Raw genomic sequence first — 25,086 nt, 5'->3', positions numbered from 1 at the left:
CTCGTAACTCCTGATGTAAATCATGAGATCACCGAGACGACCTAGCATAAAAGGTACGGCACCTGTCAGCTTACAGCACGACCTGAGGTAACAGATCTTTCATCTCATCATGTAGACGTCGCCGCGTGAATGACGATCAGCTACGAGCTCTGAACAGTATTTCAATGCCATAAAACGTAGGGATTACCGACCGAAAGAAGCAATCCTACCACCCCTTTGTCGTTGGAGCACACAGTGGTCAAGGATCATCTCAGCATGCGCCGAGATTGCACGAGCGGTGCTGAAATCTTCGATGGAGTCTTTGTTGAAAAGGAGATCAATGGCACAGATTCCATCGTCGCTCAGATAACGAATGGGTATTGGCACGTTGTCGATTGAAGCTCGATTTCGAGGGACAAACTTTTCGACCGTTGTGGAGACGCGATCGATTTTGTCCCAGGCATTGCGGCAACTGTCCTCTTTCATGTCACGACCGTAAGCTAAGCTGCAGTATGGTTGATTTGCTGTCAGGCTCGCAAATGTCCCGTTGAGGTGATTGTTGGTGTAAGTTGAGTTCTGGAAGATTGGGATCGAGAGGGGAAGAGAGAATGCAATGCCCGAAGTGGCATATACCAACGGAAGAACGCTGTTTGATGAAGACCACATCTAAATCCCAGAACATTAGTCATCGGGCAGCTAGCTGATGATATCGTACTTATAATAGCGCTGAATGCTAGACATCCGTAACATGGTGACACCGATGGGACCGAGTACTGAGCGCACACGCGCCATATGCGACCCGCGAGACAGGCTCACAGGCAGCAGATGCGCAAAGTACTCTAATTATGTCGGGCAGTCGGATCCGGCATCATGCGCCTCTAAGCGCAGTAAGTCATGGCGCAGGAGTCAGCTTTCGCCGACCCTCTTCATTTGAGATAGCCGGAGCCAAAGATCGCAAGCGTCTCAGACACAATTTCCAACGAGACAAAGTCTCTCCCTGACAGCCATTCCAAGATTCCTTCCCCTTGACGCCTGGAAAACCCTTGACAGCGCTGCTAAAGCGCAAGGGACCTGAGGCTTAGATATCGCTGAAACGACCGTGGCATTGGACTATGCATTACATACAGCAATCGCATCTACAACTTTCGTCTGGACCTGGCCCAAATAACTCCGCCGCTGTTTCTGCCCGTCGCTCCCCTGCTTTCCCCAGTACGCATCGAAATCCCTACTCAAGCATACTTTAACAGCATCACCATACCTTATGCCGGTATACCGGTTCAGGTCCGTGATCGGACCACTCGTAACAATTTTCTCAATGAAATGTGGATCCGACCTATGTGTCTGAAGAGAAGGTCGCGGGCCGCTGGATTGCTTCTGTTGGGCAACATTGCGCCATAAGCCGATCTCGTAAAGCATGACGCCCATGCTGTATATATCGAAGGGTGGCTGGAATGATTGGGCGTCTGGGCCTTTGTAATCCGGATGGCGATAGAGATCATCCTATGGGCGAGATAGAGGCTTTTCCTTATACTTCGCCTGGTTGATGGGGTCGCGAAATGTCAAATCCCATAAGGTAAGGGTTTCGGAAGCCAGGCTCATTTCTCGTGTTCGATTTCGGCCAGAATAAAATGTTCTCAGGGTTAATGTTCTTATGTATCCAGCCAACAGTGTGAAATCCGAAGATAGTAAAAATAAGGGCCTTAGCCAAGTCGCAACGTTCCCCCAGGTCTGGGTTATTATTCGGCTTAGTTACACGTGTCAAGACTTCATGAAGCGTTATAGGGGTGTGACTGGGTTAAGTATCTTGCGGTATACGGAAGGTATAGCCTGTGATACTGATGTTTTAGTCCAAATAGCCGATATAGTATAAAATCGAGATACCTAGCGGTCTCAGGTCCATATTTAGGATCTTTGTTAAATATTCAATCCTCCGCCGAAACGCAGCAGGATTCTCCCGGCGCTGAGTGTTATCCTGGCAGCCGCGCCGGTCGATGATGATGTTTTCCTGTCCCAATTTCGCCATCGCGCGCACTTGGTCTGTTTGATAGAGTAGACCCTGGTACTGCAGTTGTCCCATCTCAAGACGGAGTTCTGACACTGGTTCTGGACTCATGGTATCCGGTTGATGCGTATGCTCACTGCGACTTCCGTGTTAAAGGACGTTGCGTGCGCTCGCCATTCGCTCAGAATCTTTGTCCTGGAACAGACGATACTCCGATGTTTGCTTCGGAGTCACGGTATCCGGTTGATGGAGAGGCTCACTGCGGTAGCCTTGCTCAATCAAGGCTCTGACGTTAGCCATTCTTTCAAGATCTTGATGTTTCAATAGGGCTGTTGCTGCTTCCAGGTACTGAAGCTGCGTACTGTCGCCAGTGGAAAGGTAAGTCCTGAGTCGGCGACGCGATGACTCTTGATCCAGTCGAAAGTCGTCTTGTCAAAATCGCCATTCCAATAGTTGAGTTGTCTGATGAGGTGCTTTGGGTAATCATGCCTCGATGATTGCTGCTGCGCGTACGCTTGGGCATGTGCTCCATTTTCCTGCTGCCACTGCTGCAATGCAGCGGCCGAGACAGAATGGACGGCCTGAGATTCAGCAAATTGTGAGCTTGGACGGAATGGCGACAGTTGTCTATAACCATCTGCGGCTGGCGAGGCAGACTTCGCGGTCAAATGCCCGGTATTGGCCATTTGGATGACATCCGACAAAGCACTCCTTTGCGATGACACGACGGTCTCTTGCGGCTGTTGTTGGGCTTGTTGCTGCGCATCCATCTGTGCATTGCTGGCTATGAAGTCTTCAAAGGTCTCAACTCTCCTCTTTGTCTTTACCTCAGTGAGAGAGAAGAGAGACCTGTGTGCGTGTGAGTCGCGCGGCCTCTTGGTAAGGCAATCGGGCACAGAAGCCGTATTCTCTTCGTCATGGTACTGGGCAACATGTCTCTTCATAGCGGCTCGAGTATTAAAAGTGAAGCCGAAGAATCCACATGCCGCATCTGCACACTGGAACCTGGGAGCATGGCTTTCTTCGTGTTTCTGGCGAAGTTCCGGGGTGTTGAATCCTTGTGCAGCTCTTGGACATTTGCAATAGCGGCAGAGAAAAGTACCAGAACTATGCCTTACTTTGAAGTCGTACAAGCTTGTGTTGGCAACATGCTCACTTTCCAAGATCTCTTCCACAACAGTCTGATACCGCCTTCGAATCATGGAGAATAGCGTGGGATCTGGATGGGTGTGCGAGTCCGCTGTGTGGAAGCTCAGTATCGAACGAATGCAGATGTTGTGGTGTCAGAGACTTACGATGAGATCCTGCGGTCAAGCCATCGTTCACAGAGGTGTCCTTTCGGTAGACTAGTGTTCTATCAAGCAAAGTCCTAGCGGCAGGCGAGATTTGCAGAGGGTGCCAAATGTCCTCCGTGGGTGAATGTGACAGATGATTTTCGTCTCGGATCATCCACCTTTTTGTAGCCGCCAGCTCGTTGTGCATGACTGTAAGTCGCTCAAGAGCTTGGTGCAAGGCTATCAAGTTCGGCTCGCCAAGACGAGAACCTGCCGATGAATCTACCAACTCTCGTAGATGATCAAGCCAATGGTCATTTGCGTATAGATGTAGGTCGTGAAAGCCCTGGGCAATATCTGACCGCATTTTATCATCCGAAACCCGAGGATCAAACATGTCAAGACTAGATGATAAGTAAAGAACACAAGATAGCGATACGGTGAGCTGGGCTCGTTGAAATTGGAAGAATGGAGATATTTCAGACTTTCGTAGGTACCTTCAAGCAACAATTAGCAGTGTTTCCGGCCCAGTGAGGAGCCGATAAGCACTGACTCTTGAGCAGTGAAATGAATGAAACTAATAGGACCTCCAAGATCATCTTCCGTGTCGAGAAGGGGGTGGCAGAGACTCAGCACGTCACCTCGAGGTCTAGTTGCTGTCGTGATTTGTGATACTCGTTCGTCTAGGACAATTCCGCTCTCCAATTCATATCTTTTCAGCGGACGCTGAGCCACCAGTAGCCATTGTAGAATCCGGATGGTAGTGCGTTGGTTGGGTGTCCTCCCGTCGCCGCAGATCCGTGGGAATATTCTCTTGTACCTTAGAATAATCAGCTGCGTCTGAGCCACTCAAACAGTCGGCGGATATACACAGCTTCTAGGTCCTCTGGGAGAGTTTCAATAGCCTCCCGTACGTCTGACTCAAAATGTAGGTCCTCCAAGGTGAACATTATCAATTTTACCCAGAGGAACATCCCTAGAAGAGATTACAATTTGGCCATGAATGGGTTGGGAAGGACCAACCGTTAGCCTTAGCTAACAACTGGCGTCCTAGCTCGTCGATGATATTGGAACCGAATTTATTCCGTAGATACTGAAGCCGGGGCTGAACGAAGGACGCAATAGTAGCATTGACGTTCTCAGCGTTGTCGTCGAGCCGGACGGTAGGTTTTGATTGCAACAATCTGGATATAGTGCGGTGTTTCCTGCTCGAAAGCAAGACTTTACACGCCCCTGGTACTGGACCCCGGATTCTCAGCAGATCCTCTATGACTTCATCTTGCTCATCCTGTGGACATTCATCGAGCCCATCAACGACAATTCGAATGTTTTGCAGTGAGGCGATCATCTTCTCAAGTATTATCGCCAAACTTTTCTTCGTGGCTCTCTGGCCATTGTTCGCAAAAGTCTCCAGTATATAAGGCGCAAGGCCAGTACTCGCTGCTAACAATTGGGTCGCAAAGCTACGGAGAACCTCCGTCGCATGGTTCCGAAAAGTCTGATTATGAGTGAAGAAGTAAAAAATGGCAACGGTCTTCATCTTTTCTTGGATGTGTTCTATGAGCTTGGAGCATATAACGCTTTTACCTGCATTCAGAATCAGTGTGGGAATAGTGTATTAATAGATACGAGATGGATGATCAACATGATTTTCGCTACCTAGAAATGCGCTAAACTGCGGTAGGACTCTCTCACCTGCTCCAGGTTTCCCGTTAAGCCAAAGCACTGAGTTATCGCGATTTTGATCCAACCAGGAGACAACGATGGGGTTTTCCAGAGCCCAATGACCGTCCGTACCATTGCATGATCTGGAATACTTCGTATAATAGTCTTCCTGGTCTTCGCTTGCACCAAACCATGCGACTGCCTCTCTGGTCTGTGAGGCCAATCTTTCTCGTTCTGTTCTGTCTATATCGTGGGCACGTTCAGCGCGCCATTGCCTAATTTGATCTAGTTGCATGGTCCTCCAGGTTTTAGCTTCGGCAATATTGATCGCATTGGCCTCCTGGTCAATCAAATCCCGGTGCTTCCTGAGACTTTCCAGTATCCCATTAAACCGGAGGTTGAAAGACCTCCACAAAGGGTCAAAAACCGATTTCCACGCTATTTCGGTAACGGACAGTCAATTAGTACACCACCAGTACTCTACAGGTAAAGGGGATGACTTCTCACTAACAACGCCGACGGAAGAACATGTATGCTCTTCGATGAAATTCTAGGATATCCCCATAGAAGTGACCCATGACCTGCTGAAATTCTGGGTCATCTCTGAATGCGGTAGAGAGTCTATCAAAACGCGGCATTGCCTCTCCGATCATCGCGTAGGCATCAATGAGTTTCTCTAGAGCTGAGATGTGGTCTTGAGCGATCTATAGTAGCATTAGAGCCATCTGAGAGACGCTGGAATATTTATTTCTCTGACCTGTAGTAGAAGCTTAATGGGCGCCTGGGTTGGAGTCAGCTTGATAGATGATGGGTTTGGGACGATTTACCCATATGTATGGCAAATAGGGTGTTCCCTGACAGAGGACCTCCACCACCTTCGAGTACTGTTCGATGCCAGCCAAGAATGGCTGTATGCGATGGAAGCCTCGAAGGGATCTACGTGACTCGAGGTGGCGTTCAATGTCCCTCGCAGTCGTCCAAACATCCTCCATCCTAGTTGAATTGAAAGACCGCGCATCATCTTTGCTCACGATCTCCTTCAAACGTTCGAATGCGGTATTGAATGCCACAGGTGGCGTGATAGTGGATGCTGAGGCCATCGCGAACCCAGCGAGTATGTGAAGTCAGTCCCAGTCGGCGAGGCCGAGGACACGCCAAGAAATTCTTCGCAAAGGATGCAGATAGTTATGATGAACTTGGAAAATGATAAGTCGCTCGCATCCATTCTCGCTTTTGTAACGGCATGAACGATCTATCTCTTGTCGCTATTTTTTCAAGTGAACACAGCAAGTGTCTGAGCGAAGTGTGCCTGGTACAGGTTGCAGGGCTGTGGCCCAAGGCTACAGTCGCCCCACGGCTGCAGGGCGTTGCCCCTGGGGCTATGCGCTGACACATTTCCGGTTGCTTCCCAGCCAATCGAAGTTGGATGGTGGCGAACCGAACACTGCGCGGAATTCTTTGAAAGCTCTCATGGTACTCCGGAGTACCTATGATGATTCATGTGTGGAAAGTGCCTGCTTTATTGATAGAGTAGATGTTTTGTAAGTAGGTCTGCCGTCACAACACTCACGGGAGCCTCAGAGGATGGATTCCAGGGAGCCTGACCATTGGCCGCGCAAAAGAATCCGCCTAGAGTCTACCTTTCAATCTCGAATCATATCATACAGCTCTTCTCAAGATCGCACACTTGATGAAGGTCGTGATCATGGCGTCTACACTCAAGTGCTGCCGAGGTTGAACCTTGAGGAAGCGGGAAACATCAATCCATCCATCTCGACATACGAAACGCACCATCACTTGACTGTGGACCACCAATCCACCCAGTACACGAGATTGGATCATCGAGGTACAATAAGGCCTGAAGGCAACATAAGCTCCTTGCCTTTGGCTTTGTCTGCTGCTGCTGGAACCGCGTCTGACAGCAATGATGGGCTCTCCAACAGAGACCCTACCGACCAGGTGTGCTTTGGCATGGTACGTTCTACTCCTTGAGAAGGCTCCGCGGTATAATCCTGGCAGAACAATGACTCAGAAGTGTCCAGCTTGATAACATTCCTGTTCACCAACTGAAATCCAACTCTTTGGACACCGCTAGCTTTCCGGTCTATCTGGATACGGGTTCCGAGGCTTTACAACTCCAAAAGTCATGTGGAACGGTTGTTGGCAGACTCAATCCGCGTCACTCCAAATTGATTAGAGTTCTTTACGATGGAGAGAGCATTGAATTGCAAGCACTCTTCGTTCCATCGCCTTCCCGACATGCTTGGACTAGGCTATCAAAACCAACAGGCCGAAAGCCAGAACGGCTGCAAGCTAGATTTCCAACCCTTTCTGTAATCGTGTATGGATCCATGGATATGTTTGAATCGACTGGCAATTTCCTGTCACGGTGTTCGGAATATCTGCAATCTCCCTTGTGTTGCGATCGTGACGTTCCATATTGTAACCCTCAAAGCCTCGTTGGGAGAAACAAGGATCCACAGATGACCTTCAAGCTCCAAGGGGATTTACCGCTTTCCCAGGTGGAGACCATGACACGAGGTGCTGATCCATCTGCCGTGCTAGAGACCGAGGACTCTAACCCAGAGACGGGGGCGCCAGCTGCGGTGAAGTCCTCTCTTTATAGGTCTGTTTCTCCACAATGGCGATATTCAAAGTCTGATTGTAGATGCCAAAACTCTTTGCTGATCGTAGGTAGTCATCAAAAGCGAGCATTATCATTCATGCTTATGAGGGAACGGGGTATGCGGCCGTTCATCAAACAGCAGGAACAGTGGAGAGCTATTTTTGACGAGAGTGATAGCATCACTAAGTAGGCGCTTACCTGATCTTGCCCATTGGCCTTTAGATAGGAAGCTAACCAGGTTCAAGGCATTTGAACACAGCGACAGGAGAGGTCTGCGACATCCGCCCGGTTGAAGTCCGAGGAGGAGTCTTAGCGGACTCAATGGGACTAGGCAAATCCTTGAGTATAATCAGCTTATTGGCGACCGATTGGCCGCATCACAATATGGGCTCGCTAGAATTATCTCCTACACTTCTAGTCGTACCGCCGTCCCTGCTTCGAACATGGGAAGAGGAGTTAAGGAGACATCTTCATCCAGGAACCCTTCGCCATTGGCTATATCATGGACGAAAACGCTCGGAAGATATGAGCTCGATGCTTGCGCACGACATAGTGATTACAACCTACGAAGTGGTCGCTACCGAATGGAAGAGCCTCGAGAAGGGACCGAGGCCCCTTTTTTCCATTAATTGGCGCCGGATCGTCTTGGATGAAGGCAAGCCACTGTGTCTCCAGACCATAGAACAGGCTAACGCAAGCTATCTAGCCCATGAGATCCGTGTAGGTACCACCTTGAGGGCGAAAGCCATCTGCGCTCTTCGAGGACACATACGCTGGGTTTCAACCGGGACCCCCATACAAAATCGATGGGAAGACCTCGCCAGCTTACTCAAATTCCTCAGGGTCTACCCAGATCAAGACCTGAGATCGCTCACGACAATGTTGAGACGGAATGCAGTCAATTCGAACTTGAGAAGCATTCTTGCGCCGTTATGTCTTCGCCGATCCAAACAGGCAATAGACCTGCCAAGTCGAACGGACAGAACCCATAAAGTAGACTTCGACGCCGAGGAGGCTACTCATTATAACAGCATCAACATTCGCGTTACGGGGTTTCTTGAACAACAAGCCGGGCAGACCAGCTTAGGGTCGTACTCTAATATCTTGACCAAAATCAATTCACTGAGACAGATATGCAATCTCGGTACGTACTACCAAGGCGATATAGGAGCGCTCGAGACTCAGGTTACCGCGATGCAAGAGGTTTTTGACGGGATGATATCCACTGGGGCCGCCGTGTGCTGCAAATGCGATAGAGATTTGTCAAAAGGGGACGAGAACAACGAATCGCGAATTGGTGGCACGGATGGCATCGAGTCCAAAACACGGATAGCTACATGCGGTGAAATCATCTGTGCTTCTTGCTTCGCCCTCTCCGAAATAGTCAAGTGCCCCAGCGATGGAAGATGCCAACATCAGAGCTCGTGTGAGCTTTTTACGGTGAGCTCATCCGGCTCATTCGGCCTTCCGGCAATTCAATCCAACTCCCGATTACCGGTAAAAATGAGGGCACTCCAAGAAGATCTCTTGGCCTTACCAGAGACGGACAAGAGGTAATGTCCCAAACCGCAGAGTTTTACCCCTTTCTCACTCGTCTACCAGTATCGTTTTCTCGTTTTGGACTACCACCTTGGATCTTGCCGGACTGGCGTTGGACCAAGTCCACTTACCCTACACTCGTGTTGATGGTACGATGCTTGCCAAGCAAAGACAGCTGGCGCTTGAAAGCTTTGTCGAGGAACCTCGTATCCGTACCATTCTCATTTCGCTGCGCTGTGGTTCGACCGGGTACGTGAAGCGTCTTAATCTACGCAAGATGCCTTCTCCACTGACAATGTAAGGCTGAATCTGACGGCCGCAAACCATGTCTTCCTCATGGAACCACAATGGAACCCCATGGTCGAGGACCAGGCTTTCGATCGCGTGCATAGGATTGGGCAGAAAAAGGATGTCACGACTGTTCGCTATATTGTGAAAAATACTCTAGAGGAGGTAGGCTAAGAGCAGTATCATGGTCTCATACCTGCAACGAAGGAGCTGACATTCGCGTAGAGCATTCGCCATCAGCAGTCGAAGAAGAGAAATCTAGCCGAGCAAGCATTTGCTCTGGCCAAAGGTCACAATGATTGGATCGAGGTCAGTAACAATAAGGAAAACTGTAACAGATCGTCGTTGATTGAGATGAGTAGCGCATCCGGGCAATGCTCTCTGCCGTGCCCTAAAGTCCATATTCAATACCTGGCCTAACATACCCGTCGCTGATGAACGATTCCCTCTCACGCACGGCCCATTCCTCTTAGAGAATCTTATCGACATTCAAGACATATGAGTGGTAGATGGCGGCAAATGAAATCCGGGCCTACGATATGTGAGTGCCTACTAATATTATCGATCGCTTCCTTTACTCGAAACATGTCTACTTCTCCAGAGAGGACCGTCACTTGAGCGCAGCCCATGGTAACCTTGCCGGCTACCCAATAACATTGTACGCAGCGCTCCCAATGATCCGCCCCCCAGTTTCTGGACCATGAGAGGAATCCGGAAAGGTCTAACCAATAGTGCACGGGCCGATCCCAGGCTATACGTAACCAATTTGAGCTCATCCGAGGCGTGAGGACTACTATTCAGGACCATCAGTCTAAGATCTATCCTTTGAGACCAGTTTTGCCCGTCGAGACTTAGTTTCAGGGCTTTCAAACATGCTGGTGGACATGTATCGCAATGTTTGGGAATGGCAATCCTGTATCCTGCTGCTGCACAGGTCGAGCGTGTAAATACTACATGACGGACAGAGAAAACGGTCGCACGGAGCTGGTCCGACCGGCCCTGCGTGATTCCCAACAAGCGGGAAACCCCACGTGGTCATGAGAGACCCGGACGCCCCGAGTAGCTTCGAACCGAACCTATCATTGATGAGTGCTACGGGGCTCTCACTGTGGGCACGTTGCCCGTGCAGAAATTTACGCGTCAGGCTTGTTTATGTTGTAACGTACATTATTGTTACAATTGAAGTGATCACTACGCTATCTAATCTTGCTCTAATGACGTTTCTGTCTAAGATAAAGTTCTCTCTCGTCACGATCCTGTGATGCCAACGGACATGGATGAGGAGAGGAGCAGTAACCGAAGAGGTCTATCAATGTAGGACAGCAGTTCCCTACCAGTGCCATCAGCAGCAATCCGAATATCTTGCAGCCATCTTCCCTCCCCCCTCTCACCTCCACCCCGTCCCCTTTCGACGTCCCCTCCGATCCCGTCTACCCCGTGATCATCTGATACCCCGTCATACCACTCATGACCATGAGCGCCATCTCCAGAAACGAGCTCGCGACCCCGATCTGCCTCCCGCTCCCATCGCTCTTATCCTTCCTGCAATACCCAATCGTATAAGCCACCCTACTTGCACACCAGGCCGTACCGATGGCGGCACTGACGACGGGATCTATCCAACACACACACGAATCAGCCCATCTCCCCCCTTCAGCTCCACTCCAGAGCACAACGGGGTACGACACGTACATTTCAACCCGCCGATCAACAACCCCACCAGCATCTGCGGCTGATGCTCCAGGTAATTCCCATGCGAGCGCTGGGCGCAATTGAAGAGGTATTTCTCCTTGCTCTCTTTGCACTCGGCGGCGCTGGCGTAGGCGTTGGGGTAGGGGACTTTGGCGGCTCGGCGGTAGGAACTGACGTTCATGCTGTGGAACCAGGCGACGACGGTGGTAAGGGTGGCGGTGGCGAGGACGTAGCTGGGGGAAGAAGAAGAAGAGAGAGGTGTTAGTCTAGGATCGTTGAGGAGGATGACAGAGAAGGGTAGATTGGGCGGAGGGAGTTGGTCAGAGGGGAGGGATGCGGTACCCGTAGTCCTGGGGGACGGTGAGGGTGAGAGACATGCTGACGGTGGAGCTGGAGGCGATGCTGAGGTATATAGATCAGGGTTGTAGGGGATATATTGCTGAGGATTCCTGGGACAAGTTGGGCGGGGTGAGGTTATATGTAAATAAATGGACCGGGAGAGATGAGGTCGCGCGCGTACGGTAGCTTTCAAATCCGGGTAGAAATTCTGCCGAAAGCCGAGAGAAAAAAAAGGAGACGGAGACGATTGTGGAAAGAACAACAATGCATCAAAAAAAACCAGGGTACGAATATTGCTGCCTTCGGTCTCTATATGGACCAAGTCGCTTGGCTGCCTGGATGCATGGTATTAGTCTCCGGAGAAGACCGAAGGCGTTACAAATGTCCGACCGTCTACCCTCCATCCTACCCCAGGCATCCTTGGAGAGGGCGCTCCGGCGTGGTTGTGACAATCAGCTCTATCATCAAGCACAAGACATCGAGGACCTTCTGGCTGCATTGACTGAAAGAAATGCAACGAAGCTTCTCGTTGGCTCGTAATAGTTTCCCTCGCCTTCACTCTCCTAGAAGGCATCACTCATAAACACATCACGTTCCTTCATTCCACTAAGGGCAAAGATGTAAAAATCGTATTTCAGCAAAGCAACCAAGCCTTCGGACAATGACAGACATCCTTAGCTAAATAGAAAGTGTGACAGACTCAGCTGCGCAGCGCACTGTGGCAACTGCGTAAATCTTGGGCACGAATATTGATACGCATACGCCACGGAGTGAGAGCGTACACGCCGTCCTGGCCCGGCATTTACAACCTCTTCGAGGATTGGAGACAATCAAAACATACAAGATGAAAGGTAGATGAGAAGTGCTCAACAAATGAATGGATCGGGAAGATTGGTTTTACCTCATGGCGTGCCGAGACCCAGCAGCTCATCCTCCAACTTGCGGCTCTTGGAAGCTCGATCTGCCCCGTCGTCACTACTATCGTCAGCGCCATGTTTGCCAAGTAGCTGCTCCTCAAAGTTCCGCGTCTCCCTTTCCCGTGCTGATTCCCTGCCGCCGCGCCCTCCTCCAGGCCCACTTCCTCTTGACCGAGGATCTGGCGGTGGTTTCGGCTTAGGCGCAGACACAGCATTGAGTCCAGCGCTGAGCAACTGCCTCTTATCAACGACCTGCCCCTCCTCGTTGATAACGGCGCCCTTTTCCTTTGCAAGCTCCGCCTCGCTCTTTCCCTTCTTCGCCTCCTTTTCTTCCCCATCGGCCTGACCCTCTTGACCCCTCCCCTCCTCCACAGCCTTCATGACCTCCTTATGCTTCATCTCATCCCTCTCCAACAAGTTCTTGTACAAGGCCTTCATCCCCCCACCCTCCCTCCTCTTTCTCTCCTCTGCGTCTTTCTCCTTCTGCACTTCCTCCTCCTCCAACCGCCTCATCTCCACCTGCTGCCTTTTATAGGCGCCAGTCACAAACTTCTCTTTATCTGCAAACTCATCCCCCTCCAGTTCTCGCTCCTTCGCTAACATCTTCTCCTTCGCGCGCAGTTGGTCGCGCTTGCGGACTTCCGCTGCTGCGAGGAGATTGCCCATGTATTTGGGTTTCTTCTCGACGTCGGCGTTGGATGTAGAGGAGGCGGGTTTGGCATGTAGGGAATCGTAGACGGCGTCGTAGTCGTAGATGTTGGGGTCGAGGGCTTGAGCAGATTTGGAACGCTTATTAGTAGAGTGGTTTGTGGAGAGGTCGCCATATTGGGAGATCTTTGACGGTTTGGATGGGCGTGAGGGAGGGGCTGTGGAAGTGGATATTGAAGATTTGGGTTTGGAGGAGGGTTGAAGACCGCCTAGGGTGGATATGGATTCCGGTGCATCTTCGTCGTCGGGTCCATCTTCGGGACCAGAGTCGTCGTCGAAGATGGTCTTCCTCTTTGCTGGTGGCGGCCTCTGACCTAACGGAGGTTTCTTCGTTATATTGAGGCCGTAAGATAAATTAGACATCATCTTAATGTTTGGTGGAGCTTGATGAAGGAGAGTCGAGCGGAAGAAAGTGAAGTCGAAATTCAAGAATCCAATCCGGCAACTGCAACCGAAGCGGCTTTTATGTACTTCACAGTTGCATTTGCAACAACATTCAGTTTGCAATATTAACATGAGTGGCATAAACCGTCTTCGATAAAGCATCTACCACCTAAATTTCCTCGCCATGGCCTCCGCGCCAGAGGAACCCTCCACCGCCGGCCCACACTCCCCCAACCCCACCAAACCCTTCCGCTTCAAACACCCACGATCCCCATCTCCCTCGCCATCAGGGCCCCCTCGCAAACGACGGTCCCTCTCTCCTCCCTCATCCACGCCTGAAAATCCCCGACATACCCGCCGCCATCATCACCGCCGCCACCACCACCACCACCACCGTTCCAAGCGACGGCCGCACACCCCGCCCGATGCCTACGACAACGAGTACCTTAAAAAGGAAGGACGATACATGAGTCCGGACACCGCATTCCGTGAATCCCTCTTCGACGCCCTTGCCGACGACGAGGGTGCCGCGTTCTGGGAGGGCGTCTACGGCCAGCCTATGCATACTTACTCGCCTTATTACTACCCGGCTTCCGCATCGCCCAACGATGACACTCCAGATGATCCCGAGAAACCAAAACTGGAGAGGATGGATGACGAAGAGTATACGGCTTATGTGCGGAGTAAGATGTGGGAGAGAAGCCACGAGCACATTCTGGAAGAACGGCGGCGCAGGGGGGAGGAGCGGAAGAGGAAGAAGGCGCAGGATGAGGAGGGGAGGAAATGGCAGGCTGGCGTTGAAGGGGCGCTTAGGAGGGGGGAGGAGAGGAGGAAGAGGAATAGGTGGAAGGGTGTTTGGGAGGGGTATCTCGCGGGCTGGGAGGAACGGAAAAGAAAGATCATCTGGCCGGTCGAGAGTGGGAACATGGATGATGTAGGGGCGGGCGAGGTTGAGAAATTCTTCAAAGGTGTGGCAGGGGTTGGGGGTGTGGATTTTGGGGTTGTGCTCAAGAAGGAGAGGGTGCGGTGGCATCCGGATAAGATGCAGCAGAGAGCTGGGGAGGTGGGCATTGACGGGGGGACCATGAAGGTGGTGACGGCCGTTTTCCAGGTTGTTGACAGGTTGTGGAGTGAGATACGGGAGAGAGCGTAGATACCCTTATTGCAATATTATTGTCTTGACTTCATAACATTTGATTGTGTCGCTGTTCATGCCCATACATGTTATTGCGTAGACAGTGTTAGCCGTGGGGTCATCGAGGAGCCGCATGCTGCAATGTTGGACTCACGCAAAAAGGTTACAAATACCTTCTCTCAACAGGAATTGGCCTGCAAGCTCTGCTAGCTAGATTGCAAAACTATCTAAGTCGGCCGCCATTGCTGAGATTGAGTAGGAATTTTTGAGGCGTTTGCTACATATCTTAGGTAGGATTCGCAGTCAAAATAGTAATAAGCCAAGCCAATCGGGTATTCAGGAGTGCAAGGAAAGCAGAGATACCAGCAATACAAATGGTAGAAAGCAAGTTCGATTGCTGGTTAGTCAAGAATTCCAAAGGTCTTTTCGCTGGTCAACATCATCCTACTTTCATGGATTCATCGTCACCGTCATCCGTTCTGTCCGTCGTGGAGGTATGCGAGTTGTTTGCATAGGCGACGGCGCGGTAGCTTCATCAACTCTGTTGGAGCTTAAAAGTCCCTGAAGAGGTAACCGTGTCTGTAGCAGTGTCAGTATTTGTGTTGTTCCCAAAGGCCATGTGACGTACGGATCGGGGGCTTTCTCTCCGTATTTCTCCGTCTCTTCTGGATACTTGTCGAATTGACTCGAATCACCCACCCCACCTTGGACAGGGGGTACGTAAGGAGCGTCGATGTCTTTCTTCGCCAGCCTGTCCCATGTCACCTCAGCGAACCAAGCATGGTTCATCACGTCCTTTGAGCCGCCATGCAAGTTCCCCAGCCGTTTGGTAAGGTCAGGCGTAATGAGTCGCTGTAGAAGGTCTTGTGCATCTGGGTGTATATATGGAGGATACTTCACCCTGCCTCTCAGGATGTTCTCGTAGATCTTCATTGGCGAGCCTCCGTCCCAGAATGGGGTAAATCCGCAGAGCATTTCGAATATCAGTATTCCCAAGGACCACCTAGAAATGCGTGAGAAAAGTTTGTTAGCGTCACGGAATGAGTCCACTCACCAGTCTACCGACTTGTTGTAACCTTTCGAAGCTACAACCTCAGGCGCAAGATAATCCGGTGTGCCGCAAAGCGTCCAGGTAATGTCTGGTACCTCCTTGGCAAATCCAAAATCTGTGATCTTCAGGTGGCCGTGCCTGTCCAGTAGCAGGTTTTCAGGCTTCAGGTCGCGGTATATGATCCCTTGGGCATGGAGGTAATCAAGGGCAAGGGTAACTTCAGCCGCATAGAACTTGGCCACTGGGTTTGGGAAACGCTTTTCATGGCGTGAGTAAAGGTACTCTATAAGAGTGTATGACTGATAATAGTATTCGAAATAATCAAGCTCACTGACCTGCGACTTGCGCAAAAGACTGAATAGCTCTCCGCCTTCAACGAAATCCATGACCATGTAGAGGTTCTTGGAATCTTGGAAGGTTCCCCACAGCGTCACCAAGAAGGCGTGCTTCACCTTCTGCAGCATCTTCCGCTCATCGATGGTATGCTCCACTTGCTTCATCTTCACCACCTGTGCTTTTTTAAGGACCTTGACAGCATAGAAGCGTTGGTTATGATTAGACTGCACCAGGTGCACTCTTCCAAAGCTTCCTGTTCCCAGCGTTCTTTTTAGTGTGAAATCTGTCAGCGAATATTTTCCTTTTGTGGTGCGCGAGGCGGCGGTCTGGGAGGTGGCAGTCGAGGTGGTAGAGATCGGTCTGATGCTTGATCCATTGGTTTGGGTTTCGGCTTGGGACAGCAACGAGCCATCGTTCTGTAAAGGGTGTGTCAGTCCATGTGCATTCCAAAGCACTTTTTGTTGGGGCCAGACTACCAATGGATCTTGCCCTCCACTTCGCGGGGCCGAGGTAAGCTGTGAAGTTGTATGAGTCACAAGCATGGTCTCCCCTCCCTTGTTAGAGCTGTTGGTCGAGCTCAACGTATTTGCCGAAGCCGATGTGAGTGAGCTCTTGTGGCCGCCAGCTGAAGTGGGGGTGATGGGAGAGCTCTCGGTGGTTGAGGTTGGGGAACTTGGATCATGCTCCTTCGTCTTTTTCTTTTTGAGGAATCCGAGAGTCGGCATGGGAGCTTCAGTGGAGCGGAGCTAATGTGATAGTGACGGGGAATTGACGTGAATGCAAGGTACCGAGATAAAAGGGCTGTTAGTAACTGGCTCCGGGATGCCAGCGTGCTGAGAATAGGCACAATATCAAGGCATGTACGGAGTGCAATTGGTGCTCCAATCCAAAAAGTCTTGCTAGCGGATCAAATTGTTGATTCTCCGTCCTGGGGGTGGTATACCCGGTCAGACGCTTAGTTGTTGAGATGGTGCTAGGACCTCTGTTGGTCAAGGAGGGACATGAATGTGGAAGAAGGGGCAGGACTTCAATTGCCGCTGATAGCCTATAAGTAATGGACCCGAATTGAACACAATGATATTGGGCTGGATAAAAATAGGAGAATTGTAGGCGTTGATAGGAAGAGGTTGAGAGGTCAATGATGATTGGGGGGCTTTGTCGAGTTCCCCAGAGAGAGAGGGGAATGGGCTAGTTGATAGCGGTTATACGTCGCAGGTTTTGCCGATCCCTTGAATGAATAAGTAAGCCCCACTCATCCGCAACATCTACTTCACTTTTCAGCATCGTTCCTGGAATTGGATTGTGATGCTGAACTCGAGAGGACAATGTACCGATCAGAGTATGTGAACGGACTGTTTGACTTGAGCAGAGAAAATTGACTCACCCATCTTCTTCTGTGGAACGCCAGTGGCTGCAGGAACCGGCTTCAATGGCTGACGGCGAACCTCTGCCGGTAAGCCATGTGGAATGATGATAATGTGCGTCAGATGTTGCTGGTACCTGCAAGGATTGAGACCGATAAGGTCTGTGCTTCGACGCGCGGGGATGGTGGAAGGGAGATTGAAAGAATGAAGGGTTAAGATCGATGTCGTGGAAAATATTTTTTGAATTGAATACAACATATTGATATTTATTACGCGCGTGATGAACTGATGATAGTATAATTCACCGGTACATGTGAATACCGAAACTTTGCTTTGTTGCTTTAACCTTTGGCGTCAGTGTGATGTAGCTAAATTCCCACCGGTCCCAAAATTACTATTCTCCGGGTCACTGTTGCAAGAAATGGACGATGGATGTTATAGGCTGCGTAAGGGTATCTATATGCATGTCTTCCCCCATCCTAGAACCGCCCACCTGCCCATGGTTCAGGTAATTAGACCGCGCCATGCCCAATGATCAAAGACCCTAGCGTTGATCTACTTGTCTATTCCCAAACTCCAGATTCTCCACGTTACACAGAACAGATTACAGCCTGCGTCCCTAACTCAGCCAGCTGTCAAGGCGAAGCTGATTCCCAATATTCCCATGCCAATGAACGCGAAAGCAGTGCAAAGGTTCCGGTTATGAGTCAGGCTCAGACTTTCCGAGAAGAGCTGCAAAGCGACACTGGCCATGATACCAGAGGTAATGGCGAACATGCATCCGTAGACCACATCACCGGGAGCCGCATCTCCCTTGCCAGCGATCTTGAACCAAAGAGCGGCAACGCCGGCGCCTAGTGGTTGACTGACACCTCCCAGGAGCGAGCTCCAAAACATCGCCTTCCATCGGCTGCTGATCGCGAGGTACAATGGGAGAGCCATAGCAAAGCCTTCGGTAATGTTGTGGATAAAGAGGGCCATGAAGACAGTGAAACCTAGCTTAGGGTTGGCGTGATTTGTAGCATAAGTTATGAATCCTTCCGGGAGTTTATGTAGGGCAATAGCGATTGACGTCTGTAGTCCGATAGCGAGAAAAGCGTTGGTGGGAACATGATGATGATGTGAAGGATCATTAGCTGTCTCACTCAGAGAAGATGTGGAGGTACGAGCATCGTCGCCATTTCCGATGCCGTCTTCTCCGTCCTCGTGGCTCATTTCAGTGTTTAAATGAGACGCAGCTCGGGCACGATTCCCTTCTCGGCCCCTGAATACCGCGTTAGAAGATCCTTCGGGTCTTCTGGGCATGGTCGGCCTGGGGGAGATCTGAGCGATTTCTTCATCAAGGCCAATGCGGCGACCTAATCTAGCGCGAGTATGTGGTGCCGTCGCAGTACGGAGAAGAGATGGTTTGCCAGATGGGCCAGAGATGGAGAAGCGACCAAATGCTCTGGTAGGAGCTCTTGTGGGGGCTCTTGTTGGACTTCGGCTAACAGCCTTGAAGCATTCTTGGCCACATGGTTCGCTGTAGCCATAGCAGGGACCACCTTCATCGCATGATGGCTTCGCTCCGGATACGAAAGTTGACATCCGATTAGTCAGTCGAGTCTGTAAAGACGGCCTCCGGGCTGCAGGTTCCAGAGCGTCATGTCTCTGATCCATTTCCGCGGCGGCAGATCTGGATCTTGGTTCTGGATTAGACTTTAAATCGGACTCGTCATGAGAAAGGAGTAGTGGTGTCTCTTCCGTTACGTTGCCATTGTGCTTATGACCGTGGGAGTCATGATGATGGTCTTCATGGTTAAATTCCTCATCGCCTTCGTCTTCATCATGAGAATGATCGCAGTCCACAACATGAGAAGGTATGTAATGATGCAGTAAACGTGAAACAAATTGAATTCCTATGACGCCACCCAGGAAGCAGCCAATCGTAGCATAGGCAGCGGTATCGGGAGCAAGACCACCGTCAGTTAGGTAACTCTTGGCCTCTGGTAACATGCTATACAGAGAGGAAAAAAGCTGTAGTGGACGCATCAACGGACACGCCATAGGGATCGGTAGCTTCAAGAACAACTCACCATTACACCAAAGCTTAAACTTAGAGATGAAGAGAGAAAGGTATTGCTGTCCTGTATCCGGAAATTCTGCTTTCCGGGGATATGCTGTATGATTAGGTCTACACATATTATGCTGGAGCCGAATACGCAAGCTAAATTCTATTAGACAACAGACATGGCTTCCTCTATCAGGATGCCTAACCTATTCCGCTCACGCTGGTCATGATCCATCCTCTCGTATCATTGTCGAGGCCCATTTCCGCCGCTCTCCCCACGGCTATGCCGCAACTTGCAACCCTTTAGGAAGCCAACAAGTCAAAGATAAAAGAATGGAAACACTAGTGCTAGGATAGAAGGGCGTGATGATTGAAACTGAGGTTGAAAGAGTGAGAGTATAGAACGAAGGTTGAAGGAGATGTTGAGATGAATGCGGTAACCACATGATTTAAAGGAAGAAGTAGGTAAGGCTGAATATCACGCTAGCAAGGTCCTCAGAGTGATTGACGCCTGCCTCGAACGATTGGTTCTCAGTTCATGCAGCCAGGCACGTCGCTCCCTCCCTCCATCACACGAGTCATGCACGCGCCCAGGAAACCTGATGACTGCCTATATGGTTAACGAGGGCGCCATAAAGTATTCAAGTCCGTTGCTTCCTCAGTACCTGTAATGATTAAATAACCACAATGTCCAAGACCACTCTAGCTATCATTGCCGGCATTTCAGCGGCCACAGGCGCTGCAGCAACAGCAGCGATCTTCTTATCGCCCTCAGAACGCAAGCTCCCTCCAACCGTACCGTCAGATACTCCAACGCCCACCTCAACCGCAGCGCCAGCGCGAGTGCCAGTGCCAGTGCCATCTTATCCTCGCCCATTGAAGGATATAGCTCCTCCCGTGAACCCCAATGGCCTCTTTCAGTATGGCTTCCCCGGCCCAGTCAACGACCTTCACCCCACGCTCTCCACAACCTCCGTCTTTGACCGCCGCACGCGTAACCCCGCCTGGGTAGCCGAACACATAACGCCCACCTCGCTCTCTGCCAACAACGCCGATCGCAAGCACTCTTACTTTGTTGAAGATGATGCCATTCCTGCCATATTTCGCGCCAAGCTCGACGATTATCGCCGCTCTGGCTACGACAGAGGTCATCAGGTGCCGGCTGCGGATGCAAAATGGAGTCAGGATGCTTTAGATCAGACGTTCCTACTGAGCAACATGTGTCCGCAAGTGGGCGACGGCTTCAACAGGGATTACTGGGCGCACTTGGAGGACTTCTGCCGGAGGCTAACGAACAATTATCCAAGTGTGCGGATCGTGACTGGTCCGCTCTACCTGCCCAAGAGATCTCCTGAAGATGGAAAATGGAAGGTCTCATACGAGGTCATCGGCAACCCTCCTAATGTTTCGGTCCCAACGCATTTCTACAAGGTCATCTTTGCAGAGGATGGAAAGACTGGAGGAAACGTTAGCTTAGGGGCTTTCGTCTTGCCCAACGCGCCCATCGCAAACGACAAGCCGTTGACCGACTTTGAGGTGCCAGTCGAAGCCGTTGAGAGGGCGAGTGGATTGCAATTCGCCTCAAAGCTGCCTTTGCAGAGAAGGCGCAAGCTTTGTCAAGAGGTCCATTGCACCATCATAGCACGTGAATATGCTGAGAGACAAAAGAACTTGATGGGACAAGCGCCGGGCAAAAGGTTGCTAGGTGAGGATAGGTGAGCAGAAGTGCTCTAAGTATTGCGGCTATTTACTTTGCTTGAGTTCAAATCTAGCATAGCGAAGAGATCTTGTTTGGAGCTTGGTGCTTTTGTTGCATTTGCTAGCGAAAATCTTACATCAATTCGCATTCTTACTTCTGTGCTTGCTTTTCTTTTTGTTTGGGGTTGACACCGCTACAGTCTGCCAGCTTTTCCAGCATCGCCCCTGGATTTGTAGGTTCTAAGATCGAGGGTATTCATACTCCGTACATGCTTTTTTAGTCATCTCGCATGAGCTGACCCAGGCATATTCCTCCGAGGCGCACAGTGACGCGAATCGGCTGTCGCTCAGCAGTCTGCACACACATGGAACGGCGCGTGTATCTCTACAGAATCACCCAAACCGTCGGCTAGAACTGTGCGTTACCCTGACATGCACGGCCCCAAACAGCCCTCGTCTTCAAAATCCTCGTATCCAATCAACTTTTCAGTCCTGGTATCAGATGACCGAGCCTTGCGTTTTATTCTATCAATCGGAGAAAGACCGTCATCCACAGGATGCTTTCCTCCGGAGATCTGTTTCACCTTCTTGCTTCATTGAATACCGCGGTACTCGCTTTACCCTCCGATTTCCATTCCCCACCATACATTCAGTCCAGAGAAATCAGGAGCTTAGCAAATTCCGTCCTCGTGAACAACTCCTTGACAGAAACGACCAATCTCACCCTTGCTACCACCAGCTTCCCAGACTACGACACCTCCAGTAACGCAGAACCGACATTCTTCTGCCACATCAATCCCCCACTTCCAGCTCCACCAAAATGGGGTAACGTTGACCTCGTCGAATGCGGACTTCTCATCTTGACCATGCTCGCCAACGACTCCGCCGACCTCCACGCTTCACGATGAAGCCCTACCCACCCAATAGTGTTGCCATGGACCTGGGGGATTTCGCCCTATTGCAAAATAAGAATCACTGCCGTCAGTCCAAGGTCTTGGGATATTTTCCAACGAGTCATGATCGCTCAAAGGGTGGCGCTCGTTCTGACTCGCTGTATGAACAATAAGGGAGGAATAGTCAGCCTGGGGCCTAGAGAACAGTTTCAGATTGAGGTTGTTGCGTTTATGAATCAGGCCACCGCGTAGTGTAGTGGAGGATGGTAGGAAAGGTACATAGTTCTATATTATACGGTTCTTCTAAGTGATGGTCAAAGATGCTCCAGCAATAATTCTGTACGGATTTCATACCTGCGGCCTTTCCTAGCACGCCTATCGTACAATGATGCCCCCGCAGAAGCGCATCCTCTCGATTCCCCAAACCCTTGCTTTGCCATTTCATATCCCAAACTCCCCCATGTCCCCGCCACTTCCCGCTCCCCCACCTGCCGTTTTCTGTATCCGCCCAATGTACTGCCTGCTGACTGTATTCCACGCCGCCATATATTTCTCCATGCACGTCGTGAAGCATTTTTCTTCCCTCGATGATAATGAGCTGCCGGGCGTCGGGATGCACTTTTCAAAGCAGTGGCTGTTCATTTTCTGGCAAGTAAGGTGATTAGGACGGTGGTTGGGATTGAAAGGGGGTAACAAAACGCGGAAGAGGCAGCTTTACGGATATGAGTTGGCGTGCGTTATTGATGGCGGCCTCTTGCTGGACTTGTTTCATGAGGGCAGCTTTGGGATCGGAGGCGCTGAGGGAGGGGTTGAGGGAGTCCATGGTCGTGGTGAGGAGGGATAGTGGTTTTCGGGGTGAAGTCGGTCTGTCGTTGAGAATCCAAGCCTCTAGAGGAATGCTACTGCAATGATGTAGATGTGCGTGATGCAAGTTGATCATTACTGCTGCAAGAGCTACAGTTTCGTTGCTCTCGGGCCGACCTTGGCGCCGAGCCAATGAACCTTTCCCTGAACGGTGGAGTTTGAAACGCCGGTTTCAAGCATGGACTTATTTTCGCCGCACGCGACTGCGTTCTGGACACATTTGACTGCTCTCTCGTGGACCTCACACATCGAATACCGTTGCCGATCTTGCCAGGGACAGGCGCAATGATACAGCCATGGCCGGCTTTACTGTTATGCCTTCTGCTGGGATATGTGGGAGTGCATCCTGCTGTCCAAGCAGATGTCGAACGGGCTGCTGTCAGACAGATACCGGTGAGATATTGAATTACGTGCGCGTATCTTGAAGCACCTTACTGATGTCTTGTGTGCAGCTACGGTCACATAGTCTTTCATCGGTCAGTCGAACCGCCCTCCCACCTGCGCTGGAGAACAAAAACCAGGGGTCATGAGGATGGGTTCACTAGATCGAGGCTAATGCAGAAGGGACATACAGCCATTTCTAGACTCCGATATGCAAAGTCGCTACTTCGAGTTTGGAGAAGATACAATAGTCCGGGCAGATCAGTATGGTTTCTCCTCGTCCATCGAAATACAGGGTCTTTGTCTCAGATTTGCGTTGGCAGGTACATCCGACTCACATCCGACCGTCAGGCGCAATCAGGATGGCTTTTCTCCCGAATGCCTATGACCGCGACAAATTGGATGGTACCTGCCCTTGAGATGTGCAAGCGAAACCCCTTCTAACGCATGTGTGCAGATCGAGATAGAATTCAAAATACATGGCCTTGGGCATCTTCATGGTGACGGAATGGCAATATGGTTGACAGAAGAGCGGGCAAAGCCAGGAAAGGTCTTCGGGCATACAGACAATTTTAATGGTTTAGGGATCTTCATCGATACGTACAAGAACTCCAGGCCGGGTGTGGTGTTTCCCTACGTGATGGCCATGCTTGGGAACAGCTCAGTATCGTACGACCAAGATCATGATGGAAAAGACAACGAGATGGCAGGATGCTCGGTATGAATACCCACACCGAGATGCCCAGCAAACCTTGCACTGACAAAGGAGACCTAGGCCCGTGGTATCCGAGGTACCGACACGGTGCCTAAGAAGATACGAATGACCTACTACCAGGACACGTCACTCAAAGTCGAGCTTCAATACAAAGCCGAAAATGAATGGACTGAATGCTTCGAGACTGAAGCCTTCAAGCTCCCTCAGACCGCCTACCTTGGATTCAGCGCTCATACAGGCGAACTTACTGACAACCACGACATCATATCCGTCAACTCTTATAATCTACACATGCGTCAAAATACGGGTTCATCGAGGAGCAGCGATAGAGGATCGAAGGCTCAGGCTAAGCCGTACAATCCCGGCGGGGACAAGGAGCGGGGAAGCTGGAGGTGGTTCCTCCTGAAAATTGTACTTTTGGCGATCGTGGTCGTGGGTGGGTACGTGGGGTATACTATGTACAGGGCATCGAATAGAGGCTCGAGGTTTTAAGATGTACAGATTCCTATAGCAGTTAGCAATTCGTTCGTTCTTGAGTCGCGGCATTGGTTCTTTACGTCTAGTTCTGCAAATTTCTACATGAGAGCCCCTGGTCGATGCCTTTCGTTGTTTTCGTTGTTCTTCTATGCATTATGTATCCTTCTTCCTGTCTTTTCTTTGACCGATCCAGCAAACATTCATCCATCCCTATTCAACCCAGGCCTTTTTTGTGTTTGTTATGGGTCCCTCTACACAAACTCAAGCCCTTATTCAGCTGTATGAAAGAGTCTCAATCGAGTATCAAATCCGTGGTGCTTCGACGACGTCAGGAACCTTTCAATGTCTCGTTGGAATATCACTCTTAAGGCCCTCGACATATTCATGCTAATCTTTTCTCGTGCTGAACCACCAAAGGAGAAGGTCTGAGATGTGCAGTCCCCCACCCCTAACGACCTTCCAGGCTGTTGCTGATAATGTTCGCAGATTGCACCATACATCATTTGAGTTCGCAAGTCCTTATTGCCTGCTTGCGGACGCTTGGAGTACTTCAGGAACTGCTACTGGGACAGAGTGGTTTGCGGTTATTCCTTTCAAGGTAGGCATGCCCCCGTATCTACAGATACTTACTAATACTTCTCCATTAAAGGGTTTCCAGGGTGTGGACATCACACTCTTCAATGGCAATCTATGCGGCAATTCCTGCGTG

The 25,086-nt window shown here is 50.5% G+C and overlaps 10 protein-coding genes across 10 annotated transcripts; 4 read left to right on the top strand and 6 right to left on the bottom strand.

Annotated features, from left to right (window-relative positions):
* Nucleotides 1-183: 183 nt before the first annotated feature.
* HO133_010247 (uncharacterized protein) lies at nucleotides 184-6,020 on the bottom strand (the record flags this gene model as incomplete). The annotated part of the gene is made up of 10 exons (XM_037301102.1): nucleotides 184-645; nucleotides 1,105-1,479; nucleotides 2,344-3,221; nucleotides 3,277-3,659; nucleotides 3,809-4,075; nucleotides 4,126-4,231; nucleotides 4,279-4,842; nucleotides 4,951-5,358; nucleotides 5,432-5,624; nucleotides 5,748-6,020. The coding sequence occupies 10 exons, from the start codon at nucleotides 6,018-6,020 to the stop codon at nucleotides 184-186; spliced, it is 3,909 nt and encodes a 1,302-aa protein (XP_037153919.1).
* Nucleotides 6,021-6,504: 484 nt separating this feature from the next.
* On the top strand, nucleotides 6,505-9,768 carry HO133_010246 (uncharacterized protein; the record flags this gene model as incomplete). The annotated part of the gene is made up of 8 exons (XM_037301101.1): nucleotides 6,505-6,894; nucleotides 6,963-7,546; nucleotides 7,619-7,732; nucleotides 7,792-9,099; nucleotides 9,149-9,334; nucleotides 9,388-9,538; nucleotides 9,599-9,682; nucleotides 9,736-9,768. The coding sequence occupies 8 exons, from the start codon at nucleotides 6,505-6,507 to the stop codon at nucleotides 9,766-9,768; spliced, it is 2,850 nt and encodes a 949-aa protein (XP_037153918.1).
* A 1,035-nt stretch (nucleotides 9,769-10,803) lies between these two features.
* On the bottom strand, nucleotides 10,804-11,246 carry HO133_010245 (uncharacterized protein; the record flags this gene model as incomplete). Its single annotated transcript, XM_037301100.1, has 2 exons — nucleotides 10,804-10,988; nucleotides 11,066-11,246. The coding sequence occupies 2 exons, from the start codon at nucleotides 11,244-11,246 to the stop codon at nucleotides 10,804-10,806; spliced, it is 366 nt and encodes a 121-aa protein (XP_037153917.1).
* Nucleotides 11,247-12,306: 1,060 nt separating this feature from the next.
* On the bottom strand, nucleotides 12,307-13,395 carry HO133_010244 (uncharacterized protein; the record flags this gene model as incomplete). Its single annotated transcript, XM_037301099.1, has 1 exon — nucleotides 12,307-13,395. One exon carries the CDS (start codon nucleotides 13,393-13,395, stop codon nucleotides 12,307-12,309), a length of 1,089 nt encoding a protein of 362 aa, XP_037153916.1.
* Nucleotides 13,396-13,597: 202 nt separating this feature from the next.
* On the top strand, nucleotides 13,598-14,566 carry HO133_010243 (uncharacterized protein; the record flags this gene model as incomplete). The annotated part of the gene is made up of 1 exon (XM_037301098.1): nucleotides 13,598-14,566. One exon carries the CDS (start codon nucleotides 13,598-13,600, stop codon nucleotides 14,564-14,566), a length of 969 nt encoding a protein of 322 aa, XP_037153915.1.
* Nucleotides 14,567-15,099: 533 nt separating this feature from the next.
* HO133_010242 (uncharacterized protein) lies at nucleotides 15,100-16,660 on the bottom strand (the record flags this gene model as incomplete). The annotated part of the gene is made up of 5 exons (XM_037301097.1): nucleotides 15,100-15,127; nucleotides 15,177-15,551; nucleotides 15,603-15,856; nucleotides 15,935-16,351; nucleotides 16,412-16,660. 5 exons carry the CDS (start codon nucleotides 16,658-16,660, stop codon nucleotides 15,100-15,102), a joined length of 1,323 nt encoding a protein of 440 aa, XP_037153914.1.
* Nucleotides 16,661-17,923: 1,263 nt separating this feature from the next.
* On the bottom strand, nucleotides 17,924-19,610 carry HO133_010241 (uncharacterized protein; the record flags this gene model as incomplete). The annotated part of the gene is made up of 3 exons (XM_037301096.1): nucleotides 17,924-19,315; nucleotides 19,375-19,505; nucleotides 19,556-19,610. The coding sequence occupies 3 exons, from the start codon at nucleotides 19,608-19,610 to the stop codon at nucleotides 17,924-17,926; spliced, it is 1,578 nt and encodes a 525-aa protein (XP_037153913.1).
* A 426-nt stretch (nucleotides 19,611-20,036) lies between these two features.
* Nucleotides 20,037-21,955, top strand: HO133_010240 (uncharacterized protein; the record flags this gene model as incomplete). The annotated part of the gene is made up of 2 exons (XM_037301095.1): nucleotides 20,037-21,064; nucleotides 21,604-21,955. The coding sequence occupies 2 exons, from the start codon at nucleotides 20,037-20,039 to the stop codon at nucleotides 21,953-21,955; spliced, it is 1,380 nt and encodes a 459-aa protein (XP_037153912.1).
* Nucleotides 21,956-22,381: 426 nt separating this feature from the next.
* Nucleotides 22,382-22,763, bottom strand: HO133_010239 (uncharacterized protein; the record flags this gene model as incomplete). Its single annotated transcript, XM_037301094.1, has 2 exons — nucleotides 22,382-22,585; nucleotides 22,659-22,763. The coding sequence occupies 2 exons, from the start codon at nucleotides 22,761-22,763 to the stop codon at nucleotides 22,382-22,384; spliced, it is 309 nt and encodes a 102-aa protein (XP_037153911.1).
* Nucleotides 22,764-23,563: 800 nt separating this feature from the next.
* HO133_010238 (uncharacterized protein) lies at nucleotides 23,564-24,392 on the top strand (the record flags this gene model as incomplete). The annotated part of the gene is made up of 3 exons (XM_037301093.1): nucleotides 23,564-23,590; nucleotides 23,643-23,903; nucleotides 23,961-24,392. The coding sequence occupies 3 exons, from the start codon at nucleotides 23,564-23,566 to the stop codon at nucleotides 24,390-24,392; spliced, it is 720 nt and encodes a 239-aa protein (XP_037153910.1).
* Between the last annotated feature and the right edge of the window lie 694 nt (nucleotides 24,393-25,086).

This window comes from Letharia lupina, assembly GCF_014066315.1.
Source record: "Letharia lupina isolate WasteWater1 chromosome Unknown contig_8, whole genome shotgun sequence".
Classification (NCBI taxonomy): Eukaryota; Fungi; Ascomycota; class Lecanoromycetes; order Lecanorales; family Parmeliaceae; genus Letharia; species Letharia lupina.
Note: the sequence above shows the minus strand (reverse complement) of the source record. Positions and strands in the feature narration are given on the sequence as shown.